Genomic DNA, 26,503 nt, shown 5'->3' with positions numbered 1-26,503 from the left:
GGCAGCATCTGTGATGCTGCCAGACCTGCTGAGCTTTTCTGGCAACTTTGTTTTTGTTTCTATTTATAGGTGTTCATTTAACATGATGAGTTTATGTGAGGGAAAGTTTGATTGTGTAATTCATGTTACAATTCCAAAGGACATTCTATCAGTGCAGAAGGCTTTCAAAAACGTTCATAATTTTTAGACATGCAAGGATATTGGAGGACACCAAGTGATCAATGTTAACTAACATATTTACATGCAGCTTTGATAAAGTTGCTATTAAAAATAAGCTTTTTACTGTTTCCTTGTATTATATGTTTGTTGAAGAATAAGTTTCAAGTTTGGTCATCTTTGTTACATTATTGTACACCATAGTGAGAAAGTACTGTAGTTAAATTATATTTTTGAGGAACAAAGACAACAATTTGCAGCTGACATTGTATATTTTTAAAATATATTTCAAGCACCAGCATAAGTGAGTTATCATCTATGCTCAAATAGCATGGAGGAACTTCATAAACATGTTAAGGATTTATATGAGCACAATACTGCTCATGATTTCTACCCCACCAAAAATATCCAATTATTTGAAATATTACTAGTTCATTTTTACTTTACTTGGCACTAATTGTAACTCTAGAGTGATTAAGATCTATATCGTCTTCTTTTCTGATGAATATTGCTTATAAGAAATTTGCAAGCTTGACTGCATTTATTTGAAAAAATATCTTACCAGATGATGCAAAATTTAATGAAGGAAAATGTCCTCGTGTCTTTGAGTGATGTCTTGACACAGGAAAATCATGTGATGAAGGGGTCCTTTGTGGTGGAAGTAAACCTTGCATTCTAGTGGAATACCCTCCATTCTGCTGTTTCTGGAGTTTGGCTGAACCAAAGAAAACGTTTTGTGAGTCTCCTTAGATTCATTTGTATTACTATCTATATCAGCATTTAAAAGCCCATTCTCTAAACATTTTTGTTTAGTTGCTTCTAAACTGTCAGATTATATCAAATTTCAAGTTACAATACATATGTGAAAATACATATGCTAGATGATTTTTTTTTTATAATTCTTCCCATTTCATTAAAAATGGAACTAAATCTACCGAGCACATTTCATGACAACCTTCCCTGAGTTTATCAAAGAAAAATATGTGAACGGATGGCGGTGCCCACAGATAATATGAACAAGATTCTCCTGCAATGAAATTGAGTGCATTAGGTGATTCGAATTTGAAATGGCATTGGACAATTTATGCAGTCAATGTTAGATTAATGGAAAGTGTTTCAAAGTTTTGCATGCAAAAAACTATTTTTAAGATAGGAACATATAATCTACCATGTGGTCAATATTTTATTGCTTGCTTTGCCCTAATCATTCTTACCTAAAGTGATGAGTTGGTCATACAAGTATTACACTTTCAGTAGGTAAAAATGTATTAGTGGCCAGAAACAATGGGAGAGTGACCAGTGTGTATTACCCTGCCTGCCTTTCTCAGCTCATTGGACCCCTTACGGTTTGCAATCCTGGAGGTGAGAGTTATGCCATTCAGTGCCAATTCCACTCCTTCATGTGTTTCAAAACACCTTTTGGGCTCCATGAAAACACAACAGCCTCATTCTCCTTTCATGGCACCCCCATCCAGGAGGGATTGAGGTCAGTCTCAGTAAAACTCTTGACCATTTTGCCTTTGGGCATACACTCCCTTCTTCAGATGTCTCTGCCAAAACTTCCAGTGGAAGATACTCTTTAGAAGTTGCAAAAAATCATCACGTATGAAAAATCAATTACAATGATCTGTGAAGTCACTGAAGCAAACGTTTCCTATTAATGTGCCAATGTTCAGTAGAAGATTGGTGGGCGTAAGTCTCAGACTAAGGACAAAATCCGGCAAAAATTACTTTACGGAAACTTCGGGCTAGGTGTTTTTCAAACATCCTTAATTTAAGCTGCCTGTCAGTTCAGGTGATAAACAAACTCAGACTTGGTTTCTTTTTGAATCTGTGCCCCGAACAATGTTATTTTAGACACTTTATCTCTCCCAGATCAGGCATATCTGGGCAAGTTTCTGCATGCTGGGTAGATGCCAATGTTGTGACTAATGGAACAGCTTGGCTAGGGATACAGCTAATTCTGGAACACAAGTCTTTAGTACTATTCCCAAAATGTTTCCAGGGACCATAGGCTTTGCTGTATCCAGTGCCTTCAGTTGTTTCTTGATATCTCACGGAGTAAGTTCAGTTAGCTGAAGACTGGCATTTGTGATGCAGGGCACCTCAGGAGGATATCTAAATGGATAATCTACTCAATATATCTGTTTGAAGATACAGTACTTGCAAATGCTTTAGTTTGCTGTTCTATGCAATATTAATATGTTTCAATGTTTCATTCCTGGAAGTACACATATTGCAAAGATACAAGTCTAAAAATTATTATGGCAATACCAATGAATGAATAATTATCATTAATGTGACTGAAGCTTTAAAACAACATGAGGAATATACTTTGTACCTTCTAATTGAATGAGCTGCAATCATCAAAGGTAATTTTGAGGATCATTTTGCATTTTTTGTACTTTCTGCAATAAATATTTGCTCTATTCGAACTATGACTAATGTCTTTGCCAGAGTTTGAACGAAATCCAAAAAAAAGTAATTTAAAAATGAAAGAACTAAATAAAACTGAATACCATTTTGAATGGGTTTGTCAGCCATGGCAATTATATCCATTTTGTCCTCCTCAGGTTTTGTCACGACCATTGAAGTTAGTGGTGTTACAAAACTGTACTTCAGCGAAAGTTCCAAGGTCCTGTCTGTTAGTTTTTTCTTTTCCCCAGCATCAGCTGAAATTCTGAATATGGAACAGATTGCACAGGTTACAAACTATTTCAAGAAATAAACAAATCAATTTTTCTCCCCTCCAACTTTCTGTTCTGTTTTCTCCTTTACACCTCCTCTTCTAAAAGCAATGACTCATGCTAGGGTATAATTCAAAGAGAGGGACAGCCTTCCCAATTTGTATTCTTCACTGGGGAGACTGGATTTAGTGGGGTAGGCGATTTGACCAAGATCATGTCAATTTTATTGTCATCTCCAAACATAGTATTACAGGGGCAAGGGTTTATAAGATGATTATGTATTTGACTATCTCTAACTCAAGGAAAAATTGATTAGTTAAGACAGTCATATGATCTGTGATGGGTCTGCCTGACAACAAATCTGTGTGCTTTGATTACCATGAAAATCCGAGACCCAGGTTCACACTTATTGAGAGCAAAGTGCAAAATATTCACATCTGTAAATAAAGCCAGGAGCAGTAGGTACAAATGAATCTATTTTCTGTCGTGAAGTTTTTGGAGTGAAAGAAAGAGAGAGAAAATGAAAGGTCTCAGGCAGTTAAAGGCCTATTTGTGATATGGCGGTTTATTTTATGAAATAATCTCAGGAGCCTCAAGGTACAGGTCAACGATCGTTTATTGAGCCAACCTTGGGAGAGTCTACCCCAGAAAAATTCTGAGCTCACACTCCAACTCAGATTCATCAGATATTTATACATTGTAAGTAATGTTGATAGTGCATTACTCAAATTCCAAAACACCAAAAATGGCAAAGTGCCTGTTGCCTGTTATCCCTTGGTCCCTGCACTCCCTATTTTCCCAGGTGCCAACATATCTCCTCTCCGAAGCCTGTGCTTTGTTCACATCCTTGACTGAACTCCATTGCTTTGTCTTTCTCAGTGCGATACGGGATCATCCTCACATTCCATTTCCAAATAAGGCCTCGGATTTAGTGCATTTTTACAGAAACTCTGTCTGCTGCTTCAGCAACCGAGTGTGGTGATGCATTTTAAGTAATTTTCTGTTTAATCTGACAATTTTCTTGAATAAGAATAAATGGAAAATGCTAATTGCCTATGAAGTTAGTTAAAGCTCTCTATCTTATTCCAATTCCAGCTGGAAATTCAAGTGGATTTGCAGGTTAACTCATGTCATTAGCAATTTGCCCCTAACAATTTGCGAGCTGTTAGTTGGAATGTGGGAAGAAAGATGGTCTCTGGTCAAGGTGTTTAGACCCTTTTAGATTTGCTCTGATAAGATAGGGAGGAGAAACTGCCAGAGTGGAGCTTACAGCTGGCAGTCAGATTGGGAATCCTCTGATAATTGAGGGAAGTATCTTTCAAAGGTCACTTAATTTATCATTCGGCGAAACAAGCGAACCTGTTGGAAAATGGCAAAAACTTCGGATTGTTTCCTGAAAACACCGTAATCTTGTGGAACACTTTCTGTTTATGTGTTGTGGGAGTTATAGATTGTGTTAAGACATGAATATCGGTTATCCTTTCTGTAGTTTTGAGTAATTGGTGACTATTAAGTAATGTATAGTCAATGTTTCTTCTCATTTGTCTCTCAGGTGAATTCTTGTGCATTAACTAGATGGCTTTCTTCAGCTGTTAGCTCTCTGAAGTTCTTAAAACAAACTGCAAACAAAGCTCACTATTATTTCAGAGTAAACAAAAGCCTCCAAAACTCCGTTATCAACAGTATGGCAGGGTTTTATTCACTAGAAGGTTTAACCTCTTACTTCTACTCTCTAGTACACTCACACATAGACACTGATCAATCAGAGTCAATCTGTCTGATTTAAAATTTAAACAAAGACTGGCAGTTAACAGTCCATCATCATTATCTGATACATTCCCCATGATAACACTTCTACCACTCATTTGAATCACAACATTCCTGTTCCTCAACATTGGCTTTTAATAAGGCATCTATCTATCATGCTATTATTTCTTCCTGCTGTGTTAATGATATTCAAATGACATAGTTGTAGCATTAAACTCAAATGAAACAGTCTCAGAGTTTTGAAATGAAACCTTGCTGGGGAAGTTAGAGGATTACAGCCCTTATAAATAAGTCTCTGCAGAGATTATGGGCATGTAGATTTAAATACATTATGAAGCTAACACCAAACTCAAAACTCTTTTTCTACAGTTAAGTAGTTTCGCTGGCAAGAAAAGTAACTGACTGGCCATTCAATCCCAATCTCCTTCTCCTGCATCCAAACTGATGTGTTAGCATAACAGCCTGTTTAAATCATTTAGAGTAACTCAATGTTGCTAAAACTGGTGCAGTAGTCAGTACAGCTTTCAAGCTGTCAGTTAATATTCTTCTCCCCATTTGAATTTCTTGACTTCCTTTAAGAGGTTATTGGGGAACCAATACAATGCTTAAATTTGGAACAAACCTTCAATAGAATATATTTAAGTGTCAGTACTGCAGAATCTCTCATTTTATCTTGCACACTGGAAAAATCCAGCAAAAATCCTTTTTTGCTGCTCTGGATTCAATTTAGCTTTGTCAAAATTACTTTTGGCCTGGCAAATTAATTTTTTGCCAAGTTTATAGCCAAATTCATTGTTTTGTAATCAATCAAACAACTTGATCCGGCATTGTAAATAAATTCCCCTCCAAAACAATCAAATCATCGATATGTGTAAGTCAATTGCATAATTCTCCAATGACCTTGTTGATTAACCTTTGAAATGTTACAGGTGCATTTTCATTCTGAAGGTATTTTTCTCAGAAATTTCACAAAGTTCAGAAGTGAACTATGAGCTTTGGATTACATTTTTTCTTTAATTAATTTAAGGGGTCCTTTCACATCATGCCCACATATCAGTTCAAATGGTTTGAATCCTGTCGATTCATTCAGGCATTCCTGAAGGCAAACAGTAACAAGGAATTCCTTTAGCCCAGTCACTAGGACATTTCTGATAATAGGCTTTAATTATGATCTTTAAAGTTTGATGCCAACTTTCTAATACTCCATGTGATTTGGAATGTTAAGCTGAAAATATGTATTATTTTATCCCCAAACCATTCATTATTTCTTTAAATATTCATGACAGAACATTTGAATCTTGATTGGATTATATTTCTTTGGATAATCCATATCATGTCAAAAATTGAACTAATACTTCTATCCCCTATGGAAATATCCATAACTCTCAGTTATAATAGTCATAATATTCACAACTGAAGATGTTTCAACCTTGGATACTATCCTGAGGACGTCCTGTACTAATATCCCTGGGTTTGAAATGACTGAGCCCCAACAACCAAAAATATTTTCCTTTGTGTTTAGTATGACCCTAACCAGCTTCCTCCTGATTTCTACTGATTCCAATTTTACTACAACATCAAACACTGTCATGTTACCAAAGGCAGTCACTTTCACCTTGTCTGTGGGCTTGAATTTTTTGTCCAAGACTGAAAGATAGTAGGTGGCCAGATTGAACTGGACCTGAAACACAGCCAATGCTGGAGAAACTCAGCAGGTGTGCCAGCATCTGTGCATAGAGAAGATGAGTTAATGTTCCAGATCTGGTATGACTCCTCAGAAGAAGAGCTTGTTTTTCTCTCTCTATGGATGCTGCCAGACCTGATGAATTTCTCCAGTATTCGCTATATTTGTTTGATTTCCAGCAACTACACAATTTTGGCTTCATTCTTAAATTTGTCCCGCTTTTTGTGGACAGGACAGGCTGGGCAATTTTGCTTTATGTCCAATAGATGCCAGTGCTGTAGCTGTATTCGAACAACCTTGCTGGAGGCCTGAGCAAATCTGGAGTACAAAGCTTCACAAGTCCTTCGGACCCAGGCCCTTTAACTGCCTCTAGCTATTCCTTGATATCATATCAAGTGAATCACATTGGCAGTAATCTGGCATCTGTGATGCTGGGGATCTCAGGAAGGGGCTAAGATACAATATTCATTCAGCACTTCTGGTTAAAGATGGTTTAAATTGTTTAGCTTCACCCTTGCCCTGCATCCTGGGATGCAGATGTTCATGAAGTCTCCTCCTTCATTTATTTGCTCAATCGTTCACCCCACTCATGACTTAAATGTAGCATTACTGCAGAATTTTGATTTGATCCACTGGTTGTGAGATTGCTCAACTCTATTAAAATTTCTATTATTCGGCCTGAATGTCAGCATCTGTGTCGCTTCAATGGGCTGCAATCATTGGCACAAATACTTTATTCCAAAAATTAATTTATTGAATTTGAATTTAGCAGCTACAATGGCAAGATTTCAATTCAAAACCCTTGATCATTAGTCCAGAACTTACCCAGAAATAGCTATTCCTGTTTCCTCAATATAGTGTGGAGCAGGAGTAACACAGCAGGTCAGGCAGCATCAGAGGAGCAGGAAAGTCAATGTTTTGGGTTTACACCCTTCATCGGAACTGGGGAGGGAGCAGGGAGCTGTGAAATAAATTGAGGGAAGAGGGGTGGAGCAGGGGCAAGGTAGGTTGGATGGTGATAGATGGATGTAGGTAGGGGGTAGTGCGGATTGGTCAATGGGAAGGGTAGGGCAGATAGATGGGAAAGAAGATGGACAGGTTGTGTCAGGTCAAAGAGGCGTGGATGACAGGGTGGGTTGGACATGGGATGAGGCCGGAGGTGGGGAGATATTGAAATGGGTGAATTCTATGCTGAGACCATTGGGCTGTAGGCTCCCAAGGCGGAATATTTGGTGTTGTTCCTCCAGATTGCGTGCGGTGTCATTGTGACACTGGAAGAGGCCCAGGATGGGCACGTCACCAAGGGAGTGGGAGGGGGAGTTAAAATGGTTGGCAACTGAAACGTGTTGTTGATTATAGCGTATAGAGCGCACATGCTCTGTGAATCGGTCACTGAATCTGAATCTGTACTTGGTCTCACCGATGTAGAGGAAGCCACATCGGGAGCAACAGGTACAATAGACCAGGTTGGAGGATGTACAGGTGAGCCCCTGTCGGATTTGGAAGGTTTGTCTGGGGCCTTGGACGGAGGTGAGAGGGGAGGTGTGGGCGCAGATGTAGCACCTCTTGCGGTTGCAGGGAAAGGTGCCGGTTATGGTGGGGTTGATGGGGAGTGTGGAGCGGATGAGGGAGTCATGGAGTAAGCGGTCCCTACAAAAGGGAAATGGGGTCAGGAGGGAAATATCTCTCTGGGGTCAGATTGCAGGTGGCGAAAGTGGCGGAGGATGATGCACTGGATGCGGAGGTTGGTGAGGTAGTATTTGAGGACCAGGGGACTGTCTTTATTTTTGTTGGGGTGATGGGGTTTGAGGGTAGAAGTGCGGGAAATGCAAGAGATGCAGTTGAGGACATTATGAATCACCAGAGGGGGGAAGTTGCGATCATTGAAGTAGGAGGACATTTGGGATGTGCGGGAGTGGAATGTTCCATCTTGGCAGCAGATGCGGCAGAGGCAGAGGAATTGGGAGTATGGGATCACATTCTTGCAGGAGAGTGGATGAGAGGTGATGTAGTCAAGGTAGCTATGGAAGTCGATGGGTTTGAAATAGATGTTGTTGCTGAGACGGTTATTGGAGATGGAGGGGATGGTCCTGGAGGGGAGAAAGGTATTGGAGATGGTCCAGGTGAATTTGAGGTTGGGGTGAAAGGTGTTAGTAAAGTTGATGAACTGTTCAAGCTCCTCATGGGAGCACGAGGCAGCGCCGATACAGTCTTCAATGTAGCGGAGGAAGGGGTGAGGGATGATGGCAGTCTAACAGCTGAGGAGGGACTATCCTACGAAGATGCAGGCATAGCTCGGATCCATGCAACTGCCCATTGCCACTCCTTCAGTTTGTAGGAAGTGGGAGGAGTTAAAGGAAAAGTCGTTGAAGGTGAGGACAAGTTCCATTAAGCAGATGAGGATGTCGGTGGAGGGGGGCTGGTTGGGCACGCAGGACAGGAAGAAGCAGAGTGCTTTTAGACCTTCTGTGTGGGGAATACAGGTGTACAGGGATTCGATGTCCATGGTGAAGATGAGGTGTTGGTGGCTGGGAATTGAAATTGTTGGAGGAGGTGGAGACACCTCAGGAGACCTCTCACCTACAGCCTCCAGCCTCATCGTTCCCCAACTCCGCACCACCCATTTCTATCTCCTTCACAAAATCCACAAACCTGACTGCCCCGGTCGACCCATTGTCTCCGCCTGCTCCTGCCCCACTGAACACATCTCCGCTTACCTCAACTCTGTCTTTTCCCCCCTGGTCCAGGTATCCCCCCACCTATAGTCAGGACACTACCCATGCCCTCCACCTCCTCCAAGACTTTCAATGTAACCCTAGATTCCCTTAACAATCAAGAACCTACCTATCTCTCTGTCTATCTATACACTTAATGATTTGGACTCCACAACCTTCTGTGGCAATGAATTCCATAGATTCACCATTCTCTGACAGAAGAATTACTTCCCCATCTCAATTCTAAAGGATCGTTCCATCACTTTGAGCTGTGTCGTCGGGTCCTGGTCTCTTGTACCAGTGGAAATATCTTCTATGTCCACTCAGTCCAGACCTCTCAGTATTCTGTAAGTTTCAATCAGATTCCCCTCATTCTTCTAAATTCCATTGAGTACAGACCACTCCTCATATGACAAGCCCCTCATGCCCATTCTTATCTGGACCCCTCCAAGGTCAGCACATCCTTCCTTAGATGCGGGGCCCAAAACAGCTCTCAATATTCCAAATGCAATTTTACCAGAGCTTTATACAGGCTCAGCAGGACGTTTCTGCTCTTGTATTCTAGCCTTCTCAAAATGATTGCTAACGTTGTATTTGCCTTCCTAACTGTCAACTGAATCTGCATGTTAACCTTAAGAGAAACCTAAACTAGGAATCGTAAGTCCTTTGGTGCTTCAGATTTCTGAAGCCTTTCCCTGGTTAGAAAATAGTCTATGCCTCTATTCTTCCTAGAGAAGTGCATAACCTCACACTTTCCAATATTGTATCTCATCTACCACTTCTTTGCCCACTCTCCTAACATGTCCAAGTTCTTCTGTAGCCTCCCCACCTTCTCAACACTACCTGTCACTCCATCTACCTTTGTGACATCTGCAAACTTCACAACAATACCCTCAGCTCCTCTGTCCAAATCGTTAATGTTTAATGTATAATAGTTGTGGTCCTAACACTGACACCCGCAGAACTCCACTAGTCACTAGCTGCCATCCTGAAAAAGACCCTTTAAAACCATTCATCGCCTTCTGCCAGTCAGCCAGTCGTCTATCTATGCCAGCACCTTGCCCCTAACATCTTGGGCTGTTGTCTTACTTAGCAGCCTCCTGTGCGGTACCTTATTAAACGCCTTCTGGAAATCCAATTAGATCATGTCCATTGCTTCTCCTTTGTCTAACTTGCGTGTTACCTCCTCAAAGAATTCAACAGATTTGGCAGGCATGACCTTCCCTTGATAAACTGTGCTGACATAGCCCTATTTTACCATGCATTTTCAAGTACTTCACAATCTCATCTTTAATAATGGATGCTAAAATCTTACCAATGACTGAGGTCAGGCAAACTGACATGTGTTTTCCTTCCTCCCTTCTTAAACAGGGTGTTACTTTAGCCACTTAACAGTCCTCTCAGACCCTCCCTGACTCTAATACTTCCTGAAAGATCTTCATCAATGTCTCCCAACCTCCTTAATTATCTCCTTCAGAACCCTGAGTGTAGTCCAACTGGTTTGGATGATTTACTCACCTTCAGACCTCTCAGCTTCCCCAGCACCTTCTCCTTAGTGATAGCCAATACATTCACCTCTGCCCCGACTCCCTTCCAAGTTTTGGAATGCTACTTGTGTTTGCCACCATGAAGACTGATGTAAAGACCCAATTCAGTTCATCCGCCATTTCTTTGTTCCTCATTACTACTTCTTCAGACTCACTTTTCAGCAGTCTAATATCCCCTCTCCCTCTTTCTTACCTTTTATGTATCTAATATGCTTTTTATATGCCTAGCCGCAGAAATGCTGAGGTGCTACTTGTAGTTCTTCATTTCTATTCTAATTTAGATCGGCTAACATTCTTTTACAATCAAACCTCGTTATGTTTTCTATGTTAAACTATGCAAAACTTTTCAAACGTGAGCTCAGCCTGTTTTTTTCTTGTTAATCAACAATAGTACGATTTTGTGGAGTAAGAAATTCTTTTTTACCTTTGAGTTAGGAGTTGTTGAATAGTCAAGTAGGCCCACAGTCTCTCAGTAAAATCACCAAAAATATATTGTTGATATTGCAGAACCCTCTCTGCCTCTGTCACATTGACTTTCTCTTCAAGAGATAAATTACTGCTAGCCTGCAAGAGAATTACATTATCAAAATCGCTGACATTACAGATTTCAATCTGAATCCATAAAAACAATTTGTACTATTCATGTGAAGACAGTCTAATTTATGCAGAATCAACTGTGGCATGTTGTAAGAGATAAAACGAGCTGAATGCAGGAACTTTTGAACAAAATTAAATCATATTATTCATGCACTGACAGCTTAGAATAGTTGGTAGCATTCTTGCCATTGAGTTAGAAAATCAAGGGCTAAAGGCCCACTTCAAACATGAGCACATTATTTTGACTGACAACTTGGTGTAGGTGGAGGAAGTGTTGGCATTGCTGTATCCCACATAAGATAGTAAACTGATCTCCTCAGTAATTGAAATCATATTAAGTGGTCACATATCTTAACAATAGCCTTCTGTAATACACTGCTGTTAATATCGCAATACATCGCAATTCACACATGTGTTATGGCATAGGTAACAATAAGGCAATTTTAGGGCAGATGAACATATAATTGGTCCAAGAGGAAGATTTTAAGAAGAACCTTAAATAAGAAAGCAGAATTAGAGTGTTGGATGGGTTTCATGAGAAAATTCTGGAGCTCAGCATCTAGGCAGCTGAAGGCACTGTCATCAATGGTGGAGCATTTAAAATCAGTGATGCTCAAGAGGCCAGAAGTGGATGAATGAAGATATATCAGAGTGTTGTGCTGGAGAAGATCACAGAGACAGAGAGGGATGAGATGGTTTTCAGATTTGAGAAAATAGAGATGATTAATCAGAAAGCAAAGCAGGTTAGAGATCACAGGTGTAACGAGTGGTCAGCAGCTAGTGTAAGGACATAAGCAGTACAAGTTAGACTTCCTGAAAATTACAGAAAGTAAAATATGTGGAAGATCAACAAGAGTGCATTGGAATAGTCAAATATTGAGTTAACTAAGGCAAGTTTGACTATTTCAGAAGCAGAAGTGCTGTGGCAGGACCGTAGTCAGGTGATGTTACAGAGGTGAAATAGATGGTCATGATGCAGCAAATTTGAGGTTGAAGTTTATCTGAGGATCAGACATGATATCAAGGATGAAAACAGTTCTGCTTTAACCTCAGACAGTTGTCAGATGGAGGAATGGAATCAGTGGCAGGATTCTCAGGATAGTAGCCGGTGACTAGAGGAGTTCTGCAGTGGGGATGTGTTGGGGCCACAATTAATCACGTTATGCATTAACAATCTGGACAAAAGAACTGAGGGCATCGTTGCAGATGACACAGTGATAGGTGGAGGCCACTTCACCTGACAAAGGAGCAGTCTCTGAAAGCTTGTGATTTCACTTAAACCTGTTGGTCTATAACCTGGTGTCATGTGATTTCTGACTTGCTCCTTCCTCGCAGCTGGAGAAATGTTATGCTGAAAGAAGGACCAAAGGCTAGCCTGTTGGAATTTAGTAAGTGCAGTGGTAAATGAATTAGCAGTAGTTTCTTTGTTAAGATGCATACACCACAGATGATTGCATTGGCACTGCAGAATATGAATTAGGTGGATTGTAATACAAGATAGTGTTCAGAAATGGTTTGTAGGAGAATATTACTGTAGATGCTGGAATCTGTACTGAAAACAACAAATGCTGGAGATCACAATGGGTCAAACAGCATCCACGGAGAGAAAGCATGCTAACGTTTCGAGACTAGATGATTCTTCATCAGAGTTGAAGAGGTTCAGAATGGCTTTATTCATAGTTAATATAATAAAAGTAGCAAGACCACATGAGGTGACAAAATCAAGGGGTAACTGTGAATATAAACTATGGAGTTTATGAGGATGAAAAGATTAAAGGAAAAGAGAAGGGCAGTAAACTCAGAGGAGAGAAGGCATGATGAGGCAATGTGGAGTTTGAAATCACCAACGGTGGAAAGTTGCTCAGTGTAGATGCTGAAGGAGGAAAGTAGCAGAACAAGGTGAGATGTTCAATAGAAGGAAAAGTGCTATGGTGGTAAGGGAACTGGCTAACATGTGACTTGTGATGAAAGATTCTGCGCCACTGAGGTTCTGGTGGGACATGTCATGGAAGGTGGACCAGGCATGTAGGCTTCATTTAAGGGGAATATGCTATTACCATTCAGTCAGGTTTCTATTAAGGCCATGGTGCCAATGCAATTATTTATGTCAAGCTCATGAATGGCAAGGGCCTTGTTCACAAGTGAGCTAACATTCTGAAGGGAGATGCAGAAAGTGGATCCAGTAGGTAATTCTCTGGCAGAATCTGTGGGACCAGCAAGGAAGGTGGAAGTTGGGAAAGCAGCAATTGACAAGACTAGGCCTCTCCAAGCAAATAAGGTGGAAAAATGAGTGAGGCAGTTGAATGCAACTGTCGGGGTTGCTCTTCGTAATGAAGAAACGCTAACTATCTTTCTGTAGTACTCTTCAGAGGATGTCAAAGAGAGGTACAGAGGGGAGATAAAGACTTATCTAAGAATAAGTCAGACCCAGTCAGTGGTAGGAGAGTAGGAAGATAAAGGAGTATGGAAATGTTGACATAGCATTTGGGAGGGCAGTATATCTGACAAGGGGGAATGAAAGGGCAACAAAACAACAATAGACAAGGGTGTAGGAGGGGTAGGCAGAACAGAAGGAAGTTAAAGAAAGGGAAGTAAAAAGTTACCGTGATGGATTCAGGCCTGGAGCAGCAACCAAATGCATTTGTGAATGGGACCAAGGAAAACTAATTTTGTGGATCTGACGGCTGCTGTGTTTATCTATCCAAAAACAATCACTGCTTTTCAAAGTTGTTCATTCTATACAAAGCATACTTTTGAGATTTGAAAGAGAGCTGTAAAAATGCGAAGCTTTCTTTCAATTTGATCAGCATCTGAAAAAGAAACAAAAATAACAACAAGAACCTTCACTTATATAGGAACGCAAGATGGGAAAACACTCCAAAGAACATCACAGGGAGATCAGCTCCTGAGGGACGGGAGGATAAGGGGGAAAAGCCAAGAATAAAAAGATACAATCAAAAGACGATGACAGAGATGTGATGAAAGCTCACACACAAAACAAGAACTAATTCCTTAGCTTTACTTCACAATACTTCTCACTAAATTAGAACATGTGTTCAAGACAATAGGTCTCCATGATATTCCCCATTGCTATCTCCTCTACACTTGCCTAATTCTGGACATGTGAGCATCTTTTTTGCCCCTTCGACTCTCAATAGCAGAACTGTCATCTGTAATTCCCGGATTCCTTCTGGTTACTTCTTCTCTTGCTGCCTTTAAGCATATTTTCAAAACCAATCCTGCTTTTGATCACAGTTTCCAAACCACATGCTTAAGCAGTTTTTACAATGACTCTGCTGTGGAATTCTTGGGCCATTTCCTACATTAAATGTACAAATGCATGTTTTGTTTTGCTATTAATGGCACAATTTAAAGGAGCTGCTGAGATCTGTACTGCTTACACTCACCATACCTTAATTCCATCCTGTCCTCCAAACCAATCAAAACCACAAAAAGAATTCAATTATTCTTAACACTTTTGATTGTCAAAATGTGAGGCTAAAACAGCTCCACATTTACCACGCAAGAAGTTACTACATTAACTCTGTATGAAGTTTTGAGATGTTTCTCAGACAGTGATAAACTGCAACTCGTATTTTTATTTAAGATGCTATTCAAAATGTACTTTGAACATGGGACTAAAATCATGCAACAATTTAAATTGGCCTTGCTCCAAAACCAATTTTCTGATGAAAGCACTGCACAGTTATAGAACATATGTGAGGAGTTTGGGTACTTACAGTTTTAGCTGTAATTTCTACCATGAACACATCAAGGCTGTTGTCTGATATCTTGCCAGCTACTACAATTTCAGATCCATCATAAAACTGTCTAAAATTGGCCTCTGTTAAGTCCGAAATGGCATTCTCCTGATATTGCATCTCGACATCCAAAAGCAAGGGATTTGCTACTTCATTATAAAAACCCTGTGAGAAAACAAATATAGAGAGGCACCTACAAAGCAACTAAAGGATTCAAGAAATTTTTAAAAGCCATTTTATCCAAAGGTATTTGAATTAATCGTTAAGATTCTAATAGTCAAATTGTAAATATTATTTTTTTGTGAATTCTTAGTACATACGTGCAAAAGAAAAAGTTAATATTTCTTCAACACAAACTGAAATTGCTGGAAAAACTCAGCAGGTCTGACAGCTTCTGTGGAGAGTAGGCAGAGTTAACGTTTTGGGTCCAGTGACCCTTCTTCAGAACAGGAGGTTTTGGCATCATTACATGAGCAATTGTAGTCCTCACTGGCTAGGGCCAGGATCCTCTCCTCATAGGGAGTGAGGAGCCAAATGTCTTTCTCTGCCCCGTTGTGGATCAGTTTCCCTTGGAATGAGAGAAAGGGAGATATTGAGTGACATTGAAGCTAGTGGTGCAGCTGTTAGTGCTGGTGCAGGTCAGGAAAAAGTGGTGAGGTGTCCCAAAAGAATGGGTAGGCACTGTAGATTCATACAGGGTTAGTAGTGTGGGAGGTTGGGATGAGTGATAGGGAGCGGGGGAAGATGTGCATGCAGTACTGAGAGTGGTGGACTATGAGCAACACTGTGAGGTGAATGCAATAGCAGAGATGGGGTGACCGTGAGGTAGCAGGTAGAAGATGGTGGTATTTATCCTCACAGAGCTCCTGCATTGCCGGGTGTTCTTCCTGACCATGGATATTGAACTGACCTGGATGGCAACTTCAGAACAAACTTGCAGACTCTGGTGTAGTAGTGTGAGAAATCTCATTAGGTATGACAGAGAGAAACCTTCCATGCAACTCAGCAAAATTGACCCGAGGCCAATTTTTGGTAAAATCCAGCCCTTAATCTTCTTTATATATTTTTCCTACTGACCACATAAAATTCCTTCCTGATAAAGTAAAAGCAAAATATGTCTTTTCTTATTCTATTATGAATGAGGGATTGTATGACATCTAGTTTAAATTGTGAATGGGTCTTTATTAATGATTATTTATGAATCATCTACTTACCTGGAGCTGCAAGGCTGAATCAGAATCATCATAAATACGTCGAGCCACACCACCATTATCCAGTGCCATTTTTTCCAGGAAACTGTAATTAACATCAAAACCAAAGCCAAGACAGTATAAGCTATACCTCTCCTGTATGGCATTTTTAACGTTGATTTGGATTTTTACTGGGTCCTTTTCCCCTGTAATATAAGTGAACAAATTTATCTTATTTAATGATTATTTTTATCTTTCTCTTATACCTTCTAATTAATAGTTTACTTCTGGCTTTTAAACCATCTTAAGAAATAAATCCATTTTCTGCAGGGGGAGAAAGGTTAAATAAATTTATTTTCTCAAGTTCATGGTATAACCAATTGCAAGAGGGTAAGTCAGTGAGGAACATTGAGTAAGAGAGTCATAAAGCTGTACAGCATGGAAACAGACCCTTTGGTCCAACTTGTCCATGCCAACCAGACATCCTAAATTAATCTAGTCCCATTTGCCAGGATTTGGCCCATATCCCTGTAAACCCTTCCTGTTCATATACCCATCCAGATGACTTTTAAATGTTATAATTGTACCAGCCTCCACAACTTCCTCTGGCAGTTCATTCCACGCATGCACCACTCTCTGTGTGAAAAAGTTACCCCTTAGGTCCCTTTTAAATCTTTCCCCTCTGACCTTAAACCTATGCCCTCTAGTTTTGAATTCCCCCAACATGAGGAAAAGACCTTGACTATTCACCCTATCCATGCCCGTCATGATTTTAGAAACTTCTAAATGGTCACCTCTCGCGCCTCCAATGCTCCAGGGAAAATAGCCCCAGACTTTTCAGCCACTCCCTATAGTTCACATCCTTCAATCCTGGCAACATCCTTGTAAATCTTTTCTGAATCCTCTCAAATTTTGCAACATCATTCCTATAGCAGGAGACTAGAATTGAATGCAGTATTCCAAAAGTGGACTAACCAATGTCCTGTACAGCCGCAACATGACTTCCCAACTTCTATAGTCAATGCACTGACCAATAAAGGCAAGCATACTTTTTCACTATCCTGTTTATCTGGGACTCCAATTTTAAGGAACTATGAACCTGCACTCCATAAGTCATCCTCTGAGTTCCCTTCATTATTTTCGAAGTAGTCGCAACTTTCGAAGATTAGAAACTCATATCATTAGAAGCAAAAATACATCCCACTATTTAATGTGATTATGATCAAATCAGCAGCGATATGATAATCATTAAGCAACTACTGGTTTACATTAACCTTGCTGTAAATAAAAAAATTACTCAGGCCTTGTAAGATTAATTTGAAATTTATGACTAAAAGATATTTCCATATATCCTTTAGAAAATGCATGTTATGGTGGAAAGGCTTTATAATATTTGATAATTCAGACCTGTTTCAGCAGTTTTATATCAAGGAAGGAGATGTTTCTTAAACTAACCTACATTTGGATCGCCATCTGTTAAAAGAATTATCATGGAGACACTTCTGTCAGGCAGTTGCTTTTGTTTGAGAGCTGTGTCCAGAAGACTTACAGCCAGTAGCAGAGAATCATTTATATTTGTTTCTGGAATGAAAGGGAAAAATATTCAGTTTGCATTATAAACTTGTATTCGAAAATGAATATCTGGTGCATGTGAATATGGAAAACACACATGAGAAATTCTTCTTTGTGATGCCACCAAAATTGATTGTCAGGTCTTTCCCCACATTCATAAATTCCTTTTCATAATTTTATGTGACACAGTGACCAACAAGTATGACAAACCTCTGAGGTATGAAGAATTGATTTTAATCTTAATATATATGTTATAATGGTCCTCCATGGAATGGCTCATTGTAAATTAAATGATAAACCAGTCGAGGGTCATATCAAACTGTATTATAGAATGCCTTATTTTGCTGCTAAGGTGATTGGTACCCTTTTCAGGCTGAAAAGACTAACTGTTCTTAAGTAAACAGTGGATGAGGTCAGCATTTAATTGCTATTTGAACACTATACATCTCTTTGATTTACTTTTTCAGTTTTCCTGCCAAGATTGGTCACATGTCATGGATACTTACTCCTGCTTTAAATGATTGCCTTTGTTTGCGAAACTTTTTCTCAATACCTCATGTGTGATAGATGGGAAATACATGCTGGTTTACCTTTTTATAACTTAACTGAGAATAATGTTTTCAAAATGTAAGAGCCAGTTAAAAACAGAACTGATCTTGTTGGGAATTATTTATTCATTCATTCAGGGATATGAATTATAGGCCATCTCCAATTGCCCTTGAGAAGGTGGTGAAATCTGATTCTAGCACAAAATTTCAAATGTATCAAACTGCCCAACATTTGTTAATATTATATTTACTTGAGTAAATGTAACATTAAAATATATGTCATTATTTCAAGTGCAATGCCATTTTCAATTATTTATGCTTTTAACATTGGCATACAGGCTTGTTTAGAGCACTGAGTAAACCTTTTCACAGTAACAACTCTACTTTCTGTAAATGAGTTTCAATTATATTTATTAATCATTAAATGTGGTACTAATATAGTAAAATTGGCTGTGTCTCTGTTCACTTTCTTGCCCTCATGAATAATCAATCTGAACAGATTCAGGCTTTGGTATATTACTTTTGGCAGATTTCTTTTAAGGATCAGCTGCAAAGAACTTGAATTATGATAAGGAAAGTACTTACATTTATATCGTACCTTAACATGACCAGGGATGTCCCAAATTATTTTACAATCTATAGATTAGTTTAGTAGTGCAGTCTGTTTCGTTTTGCTGGCAAATCACGATGCCAATTTTCAAACAGCAGACTGTGGCAAACAGCAAATTAATGAATAGATGAATAATCTATTCTAGTTGTTGCCTGAGAGAAACATCTTGGTTGAAATGCCTGCACAACTTTCTGCTCTTTTTTGAATAGTACAATGAGGACTTTTACATTCACCCAAGCATTCAGAGGATGTCTTGGTTTAAAGTCTCATTATTTGGTTGAGAAACATTATATTTGAAAAAAATACATTTGAAAATTACGATAGCTTTAATTGGGAACACTTTTGTTTGCATCTAAATTGATCTTAATGGGACTTTAACTGCCCACTTAAAGGCCCCAATTGGCAATGGGGCAGGAGGGCATGTTCTCCCACAACATGCTTAATTGGCAGGTTCTCCCAACCACCCAATTAGATGCCCTTTTTGCTGCCAAACTCACCAAGGGGGCAGAACATTAAAGTTCAGCCCAATATGCTTACCTGCTCCAAGCTGTAAGTAGATGATGTATCTTTTCGCTTGCAAAACATTTTCCGGTGTTGCCTGAACTAATGAATCTCTCCACTTTTCGATGGTAGAATCAAAACTGATTATTGTAAAATAATCCTGTGTGCTCATGTCTCCTAATATTCTAAGTAGAGCCAGCTTTGTCTATAAATGAGGAAATAATGTTTATGTTACTGTCTCAGGTTAAGGATATTCCTCTCTCCAAATTTGTTTCCCCCACTTGTAAAACATTACACATCTGAACCTGATTAATGCAGCTTAGGATGCCTGAGAATCTGATTTTCCTCACTCTCTCTGTCACAAAGAGACCAGAGAGAGGATGGAAGAATTTTAATATCATTCTACTGTAGATCCAGATTAACATTAAGGCTGAGAAATTGCCATTCCCAGCTTTGTGATCCGGTATCAAAAAATGTATATGACTCAACTTAATCTTCAGCCAGGATTTTGCCAAGCCAATAATGATAATGGGATAACAAGGTGTAGAGCTGGATGAACACAGCAGGCCAAGCAGCATCAGAGGAGCAGGAAGGGTCCACGTTCACTGATCACTGAATTGAAGTTCATAGTTAGGATTACCTCGGACATTCGTCTATCCAAAGCTTAGATACTCTAAAGTTTAGCCCTTTCATTCTGAATGTGAGTTCCCACTTGTATTCTGCATGAAAAATAATAGACCCTCTCTCTCCCTCTCACCATCAATGTGCTACTGACTGAAAATCCAGACTTTCAATTTTAGCATCAATGCAATAATAAAGTCACTGTGCAAATATATTTATTTTGGAGTAAGTGTTTTGACACAAATAGCGCTACAGAGAACATTGAAATGTTTCATAGGGTTTGCCAAACGTTTTTCAATAAAAACTCTAAATTAATGGAACACTTAACGGTTATTTACTCATCACTTATAAGATTAGGCGAATTGCAATACCTGTCTGAATTTGAGGCCTCGCATAGAAAAGCTGCGGTCTATCACAAAGATGACATTCTTAGGTACTCTTGGTAGATTTGCAGGTGCAAAATGGTGAACAAAGTAGCCATTCACAATCTGCAATAACATTATGAGGCAATTGGTGAAATGTTACACAACATGAACAAGTAGAAATTATTTTAAATTGTCATCTAATCACCTGTATGTCCCCACCAGACAAGTCTCTATTGACATCATACTGTATGATCAAGTCTCCATCCAACAGCGTTTCACTGCAATCAGGACATTTTCGCTGTTGCTCCAGGGTAGGTTTAAAGGAAATATGAGCCTAAATGCAATTTGGTTTTAATTTCAGTTATTGCCATTCTTAACTTCTTATAAAGGAAAATGTCAAAGAAAAATACCCCCATCAAGTTTGGAATTACACACCTTGGTTTCAGTTCTATTCTTCACCATAGCTTGTTCCAGATCATTTGTTAAAAAGGTTCCACGGACATTGAGGAAAGCAATGCCCTTTGATTCAAAAATATGGGCATCAATCTAAACAAAAAGAATTATTTAACAAAAAATATGAAGGCATTTAATTGTGATTTTATTAAGTGTATGTCAAGTTGGGACTAAAACATTTTAGTTATAGAATATTAAATAACTATTTACCTGGAAATGGTTGACAAGCTGCATAGGTTTTACTCTGAGGATCATCTCATATTTTCCCAATTTGCGTTTTAATAATTCTTCATAGGTTAGTTCAAAATTAACTTTTTTGGCTGGTGCAACATTTACTGATACTTTGAACTTTTCCATTTTTCTTCCAGATACTCTTTGTTCACCAGAAAACAAATTAAACAATAGCTGTTATCAAGGAGTGTTGCCTTTGCTTTGAGAATAGAGCATGGAAAATAGTTCAACTTGGAAATCTTGTAACTGCTGAACTGTCCAGGGTGAGGGATAGAGTGGGAAGTCATGTTTTCATTGTACCTCTCCCAGCATCCCCATGTTATGAATTATTTTCATGTATTTTACTATTCTTTACCAATTAATCTGTAATTTTAAGAGTGTAATTTAGCCCTTACTTGACCAATCCTGCAGTCTGTCCCTGGGACACTGCAGCTTTATACTGTTGCTGAGCAGCTTCTTTTTCCTTAACTTCTCCAAAATATTTCACGCCATCAATGGTCCTACAGAGGAAGGTACCAGAAAGTGTATTAGCAAATTAGAATGCAACTGGTCGTTAAATCTCTGGTTGATCATCCACATAGACTGAGCAGGAGGGAGAATGGTGAAAGAGGGAATAAGGTGAATTTTTCATGACAGTTTGCTGTGTTTAAACTGAAACGTCAAAAGAAAAAATAATTTTGCAGCCTGGCTATTTTCTACAAACTAATCCACAATGTTTGAAGTGTTTCAATATGAAGAACTGAAAATTAAATTTCTGTTTACGATTAATAGAATCAAATCCTTTAAAAAAAATCATAACAATCAGTTCTGTTTCTTTAGATTTGTTGTTAACCTTTGGAGGATTTAATTCATAATTAAATTCATGAGAAGCAAATATGGAAAGTTAGTTTATGCATTGAGAATGTATGTGCTAGAACTATTGAACAAAATAATTCTTCAATAATCCAAACTAGAAAGAGTCTGAACATTCAATTACTCAAAAATATGTTGAAAAATGTTAATACTTACTTAACAGTTGCTCAGAAATCAATCTGTGCAGCCATCTTTGTAATCTTTTTGAAAGCTAATTTGTGTGGTAGAGCAATAACTTGTAATAAAGTGCCTCACACTTAATATCCAAATCAAAAACATGGCTGAAGCACAATATTAAATCATGTTTTATGCAAACCTGAAGGTAGCAATGCATTTCCCAGATTGCCACAGTGTGTATTACTTTCAAATAGTTTTTAAAGCAACAGCAATTCAATGCAAAATTGACAAAAAGTCAAATCAGTTTGACAACAAGTTGTAGAGCTGGATGAACACAACAGGCCACGCAGCATCATAGGAGCAGAGAGGCTGACGTTTCGGGCCGAGACCCTTCATCAGAAAAGGGGGAGGGGAAGGGGGTTCTGAAATAAATAGGGAGAGAGTGGGAGGCGGATAGAAGATGGATAGAGGAGAAGATAGGTGGAGAGGAAACAAACAGGTCGAAGAGGCGGGGATGGAGCCAGTAAAGGTGAGTGTAGGTGGGGAGTTAGGGAGGGGATAGGTCAGTCCAGGGAGGACGGGCAGGTCAAGGGGGCGGGATGAGGTTAGTAGGTAGGAGATGGGGGTGGGGCTTGAGGTGGGAGGAGGGGATAGGTGGGAGGAAGAACAGGTTAGGGAGGCGGGGACAAGCTGGGCTGGTTTTGGGATGCGGTAGGGGGAGGGGAGATTTTGAAGCTTGTGAAATCCACATTGATACCATTGGGCTGCAGGGTTCCCAAGCGGAATATGAGTTGCTGTTCCTGCAACCTTCGGGTGGCATTGTTGTGGCACTGCAGGAGGCCCAGGATGGACATGTTGTCTGAGGAATGGGAGGGGGAGTTGAAATGGTTCGTGACTGGGAGGTGCAGTTGTTTATTGCGAACCGAGCGTAGGTGTTCTACAAAGCGGTCCCCGAGCCTCCACTTGGTTTCCCCAATGTAGAGGAGGTCACACCGGGTACAGCGGATGCAGTATACCACATTGGCAGATGTGCAGGTGAAAATCTGCTTGATGTGGAAAGTCTTCTTGGGGCCTGGGATGGGGGTTTGGGAGGAGGTATGGGGGCAGGTGTAACACTTCCTGCGGTTGCAGAGAAAAATGCCGGGTGTGGTGGGGCTGGAGGGGAGTGTGGAGCGGACAAGGGAGTCACGGAGACAGTGGTCCCTCCGGAAAGCAGATAAGGGTGGGGAGGGAAAGATGTCTTTGGTGGTGGGGTCGGATTGCAGATGGCGGAAGTGTCGGAGGATGATGCGTTGGATCAGGAGGTTGGTGGGGTGGTACGTGAGGACGAGGGGGATTCTTTTTTGGTTCTTATTGTGTGGATGGGGTATGAGGGATGAGTTGCGGGAGACGTGGGAGACACGGTTGAGGGCGTTCTCGACCACTGAAGGGGGGAAGTTACGGTCCTTGAAAAACGAGGACAACTGAGATGTACGGGAGTGGAATGCCTCATCCTGGGAGCAGATGCGGCGGAGGCAAAGGAATTGGGAATAGGGGATGGCATTTTTGCAGGAAGGTGGGTGGGAGGAGGAGTATTCTAGGTAGCTGTGGAAGTCGGTGGGCTTGAAATGAATATCGGTTTCTAGGTGGTTGCCCGAGATGGAGACAGAGAGGTCCAGGAAGGGGAGAGAGGTATTAGAGATGGTCCAGATAAACTTAAGGTTGGGGTGGAAGGTGTCGGTGAAGTGGATGAACTGTTCGAGCTCCTCGTGGGAGCACGAGACGGCGCCGATACAGTCATCAATGTAACGGAGGAAGAGGTAGGGTTTAGGGCCAGTGTAGGTACGGAAGAGGGATTGTTCCACGTAACCTACAAAGAGACAGGCATAGCTTGGGCCCATGCGGGTACCCATGGCCACCCCCTTTGTCTGTAGGAAGTGGGAGGAATTGAAAGAGAAGTTGTTGAGGGTGAGGATGAGTTCGGCTAAGTGGATGAGGGTGTCAGTGGAGAGGGACTGGTCGGGCCTGCGGGACAGGAAGAAGCGGAGGGCCTTTAGGCCATTTGTATGGGGAACGCAGGTGTAGAGGGACTGGACGTCCATGGTAAAGATGAGGTGTTGGGGACCAGGGAATTGGAAGTTCTGGAGGAGGTGGAGGGCGTGGGTGGTGTCACGGACATCGGTAGGGAGTTCCTGGACCAAGGGGGAGAAAATGGAGTTCAGATAGTTGGAGATCAGTTCGGTGGGGCAGGAGCAGGCGGAGACAATGGGTCGACCACGGCATTCAGGTTTGTGGACTGCTCGGGGGTCACTTTGCTCGGGGACCGCTTTGCAGAACACCTACGCTCGGTTCGCAATAAACAACTGCACCTCCCAGTCGCGAACCATTTCAACTCCCCCTCCCATTCCTCAGACGACATGTCCATCCTGGGCCTCCTGCAGTGCCATAACGATGCCACCTGAAGGTTGCAGGAACAGCAACTCATATTCTGCTTGGGAATCCTGCAGCCCAATGGTATCAATGTGGATTTCACAAGCTTCAAAATCTCCCCTCCCCCACCGCATCCCAAAACCAGTCCAGCTCGTCCCCGCCTCCCTAACCTGTTCTTCCTCCCACCTATCCCCTCCTCCCACCTCAAGCCGCACCCCCATCTCCTACCTACTAACCTCATCCCACCCCCTTGACCTGTTCGTCCTCCCTGGACCGACCTATCCCCTCCCTAACTCCCCACCTACACTCACCTTTACTGGCTCCATCCCCGCCTCTTCGACCTGTTTGTTTCCTCTCCACCTATCTTCTCCTCTATCCATCTTCTATCCGCCTCCCACTCTCTCCCTATTTATTTCAGAACTCCCTTCCCCTCCCCCTTTTCTGATGAAGGGTCTAGGCCTGAAACGTCAGCCTTTCTGCTCCTATGATGCTGCTTGGCCTGCTGTGTTCATCCAGCTCTACACCTTGTTATCTCGGATTGTCCAGCATCTGCAGTTCCTCCTATCTCCAAATCAGTTTGACGTTTATTTTTTAAAAATGCTAACCATCTTCTGACGGTGCATAGAGTTAAAAGAAGCAGCAGCAGAAAGTGTGATTGTTAATGGTACTCAAGCTATACTCTCCTCCTGGTCTTATCAATAGTGTGATCTCACTAATAGTGTGAACAGTTGTCAGAGATTTCAGCAGCTCCCATAAGTAGTTTGCACTCTTAACAGCTGCAAGAGGCAATCAGAAAGTGAAGAGCTCAAACAACTTAATTCAGGTACTTTAACTGTTTTACCACATATAATGGGCAAATTGTGTAAACAAAAATGCATCCATTATATGCAGTGAAGACTATAGCCAAAAGCATGATAAATGGCAAAGTCACTAAAATTTGTGAGAGGAAAAATAGTAAGACCAAAAAAATGGTCAGGTACAAATAAGTAACTTATTCACTCATTGTATAAAACAAAAATTAGATAAGGGAATATGTGCATTTTAACTCTAATTTGGTTGTTTGTTCGGTAATTGTAGCAGATACACACATGGTAAAGTTGGTAATGAAAGCTGTTTTGGGCAGCTCAACTTCAAAGAGGGCTTCCTTGGATTTAGTTGCTCGGTTTACCACACGGCTCGTTATCACGTTGTGAGCAAATCGAGATGTAATTTTGGAATTGATCTTCAAGCTGTAGACTTGAATCTTTTCTCTATCCTGAAAAATAGAGTATTTAGTTTTAACTGGTGAAGAATTACAATGGTTCACTGTAAACTATATCAAAAAGATGCTTTTATATTGGGGTTCTGCTAGGCTAGCTCTCACAGCATGTAGTTTGTTAGAAAAACATGTTTATCTCCTCGAGTATAACCAGCAGAAGTGATGGATGCCTAGTAAAAGAGATTGTTTCTAGTCACTGGTTTAAACAATATCCGCCAAGATCCATCCAGGTATTAACTGATAAGTCGTTCTTCATAGCTGTGAAAGAGTCAGGCCCTACTTAAGGTGAAATCAATTGCGTGCACCTAACATCACATCATTACATCTCTTTTCCCATGCTGTAGTATCATATGAGCACTGCTGAAGAGGTGATGTATCTCCTCAGGGCCTGTGTTCAAACTAGAGTCATAGAGAAGAACAGCACGGAAACAGACCCTTCGGTCTAACTTGTCCATGATGACCAGGTATCCGAGAATAATCCAGTCTCATTTGTCAGAATTTGGTCCATATCCCTCTAAACCCTTCCTATTCATATAAGCCTCTACCCCTTCCACCGGCAGCTCGTTACATACACACACCGCCCTCTGTGTGAAAACGTTACCCCATAGGTCCCTTTTAAATCTTTCCCCTCTCACCTTAAACCTACATCCTGTAGTTTTTGACTCTCCCAACCCAGGAAAAAGACCTTGTCTATTTACGTTATCCATGCCCCTCATGATTTTATAACCCTGTATAAAGCCCCTCAGCCTCCTACACTCCAGGGAATATAGCCCCAGCCTATTCAACCTCTCCCTATAGCTCAAATCCTCCAATCCTGGCAACATCCTTGAAAATCCTTTCTGAACCCTTTCAAGTTTCACAAC

The 26,503-nt window shown here is 40.6% G+C and overlaps 1 protein-coding gene across 1 annotated transcript in view; it reads right to left on the bottom strand.

Annotated features, from left to right (window-relative positions):
• LOC109934851 (inter-alpha-trypsin inhibitor heavy chain H3-like) overlaps positions 1-25,596 on the bottom strand; it is a 45,869-nt gene extending 20,273 nt beyond the window's left edge. Inside the window, exons 1-13 of the mRNA XM_048606397.1 lie at positions 25,471-25,596; positions 21,400-21,504; positions 20,984-21,146; positions 20,756-20,866; positions 20,526-20,654; positions 20,327-20,443; positions 19,371-19,539; positions 17,559-17,684; positions 16,128-16,309; positions 14,893-15,078; positions 10,980-11,119; positions 2,676-2,836; positions 719-871 (exon numbers count right to left, since the gene is read on the bottom strand). Coding sequence (XP_048462354.1) covers positions 719-871; positions 2,676-2,836; positions 10,980-11,119; positions 14,893-15,078; positions 16,128-16,309; positions 17,559-17,684; positions 19,371-19,539; positions 20,327-20,443; positions 20,526-20,654; positions 20,756-20,866; positions 20,984-21,146; positions 21,400-21,504; positions 25,471-25,472 — 1,744 coding nt within the window. The 5' untranslated portion in view covers positions 25,473-25,596. The remainder of the gene's footprint in view (positions 1-718; positions 872-2,675; positions 2,837-10,979; positions 11,120-14,892; positions 15,079-16,127; positions 16,310-17,558; positions 17,685-19,370; positions 19,540-20,326; positions 20,444-20,525; positions 20,655-20,755; positions 20,867-20,983; positions 21,147-21,399; positions 21,505-25,470) is intronic.
• Between the last annotated feature and the right edge of the window lie 907 nt (positions 25,597-26,503).

This window comes from Rhincodon typus, chromosome 16, assembly GCF_021869965.1.
Source record: "Rhincodon typus isolate 14 chromosome 16, sRhiTyp1.1, whole genome shotgun sequence".
Taxonomy (NCBI): Eukaryota; Metazoa; Chordata; class Chondrichthyes; order Orectolobiformes; family Rhincodontidae; genus Rhincodon; species Rhincodon typus.
This window is presented reverse-complemented; position numbering and strand designations above follow the sequence as displayed.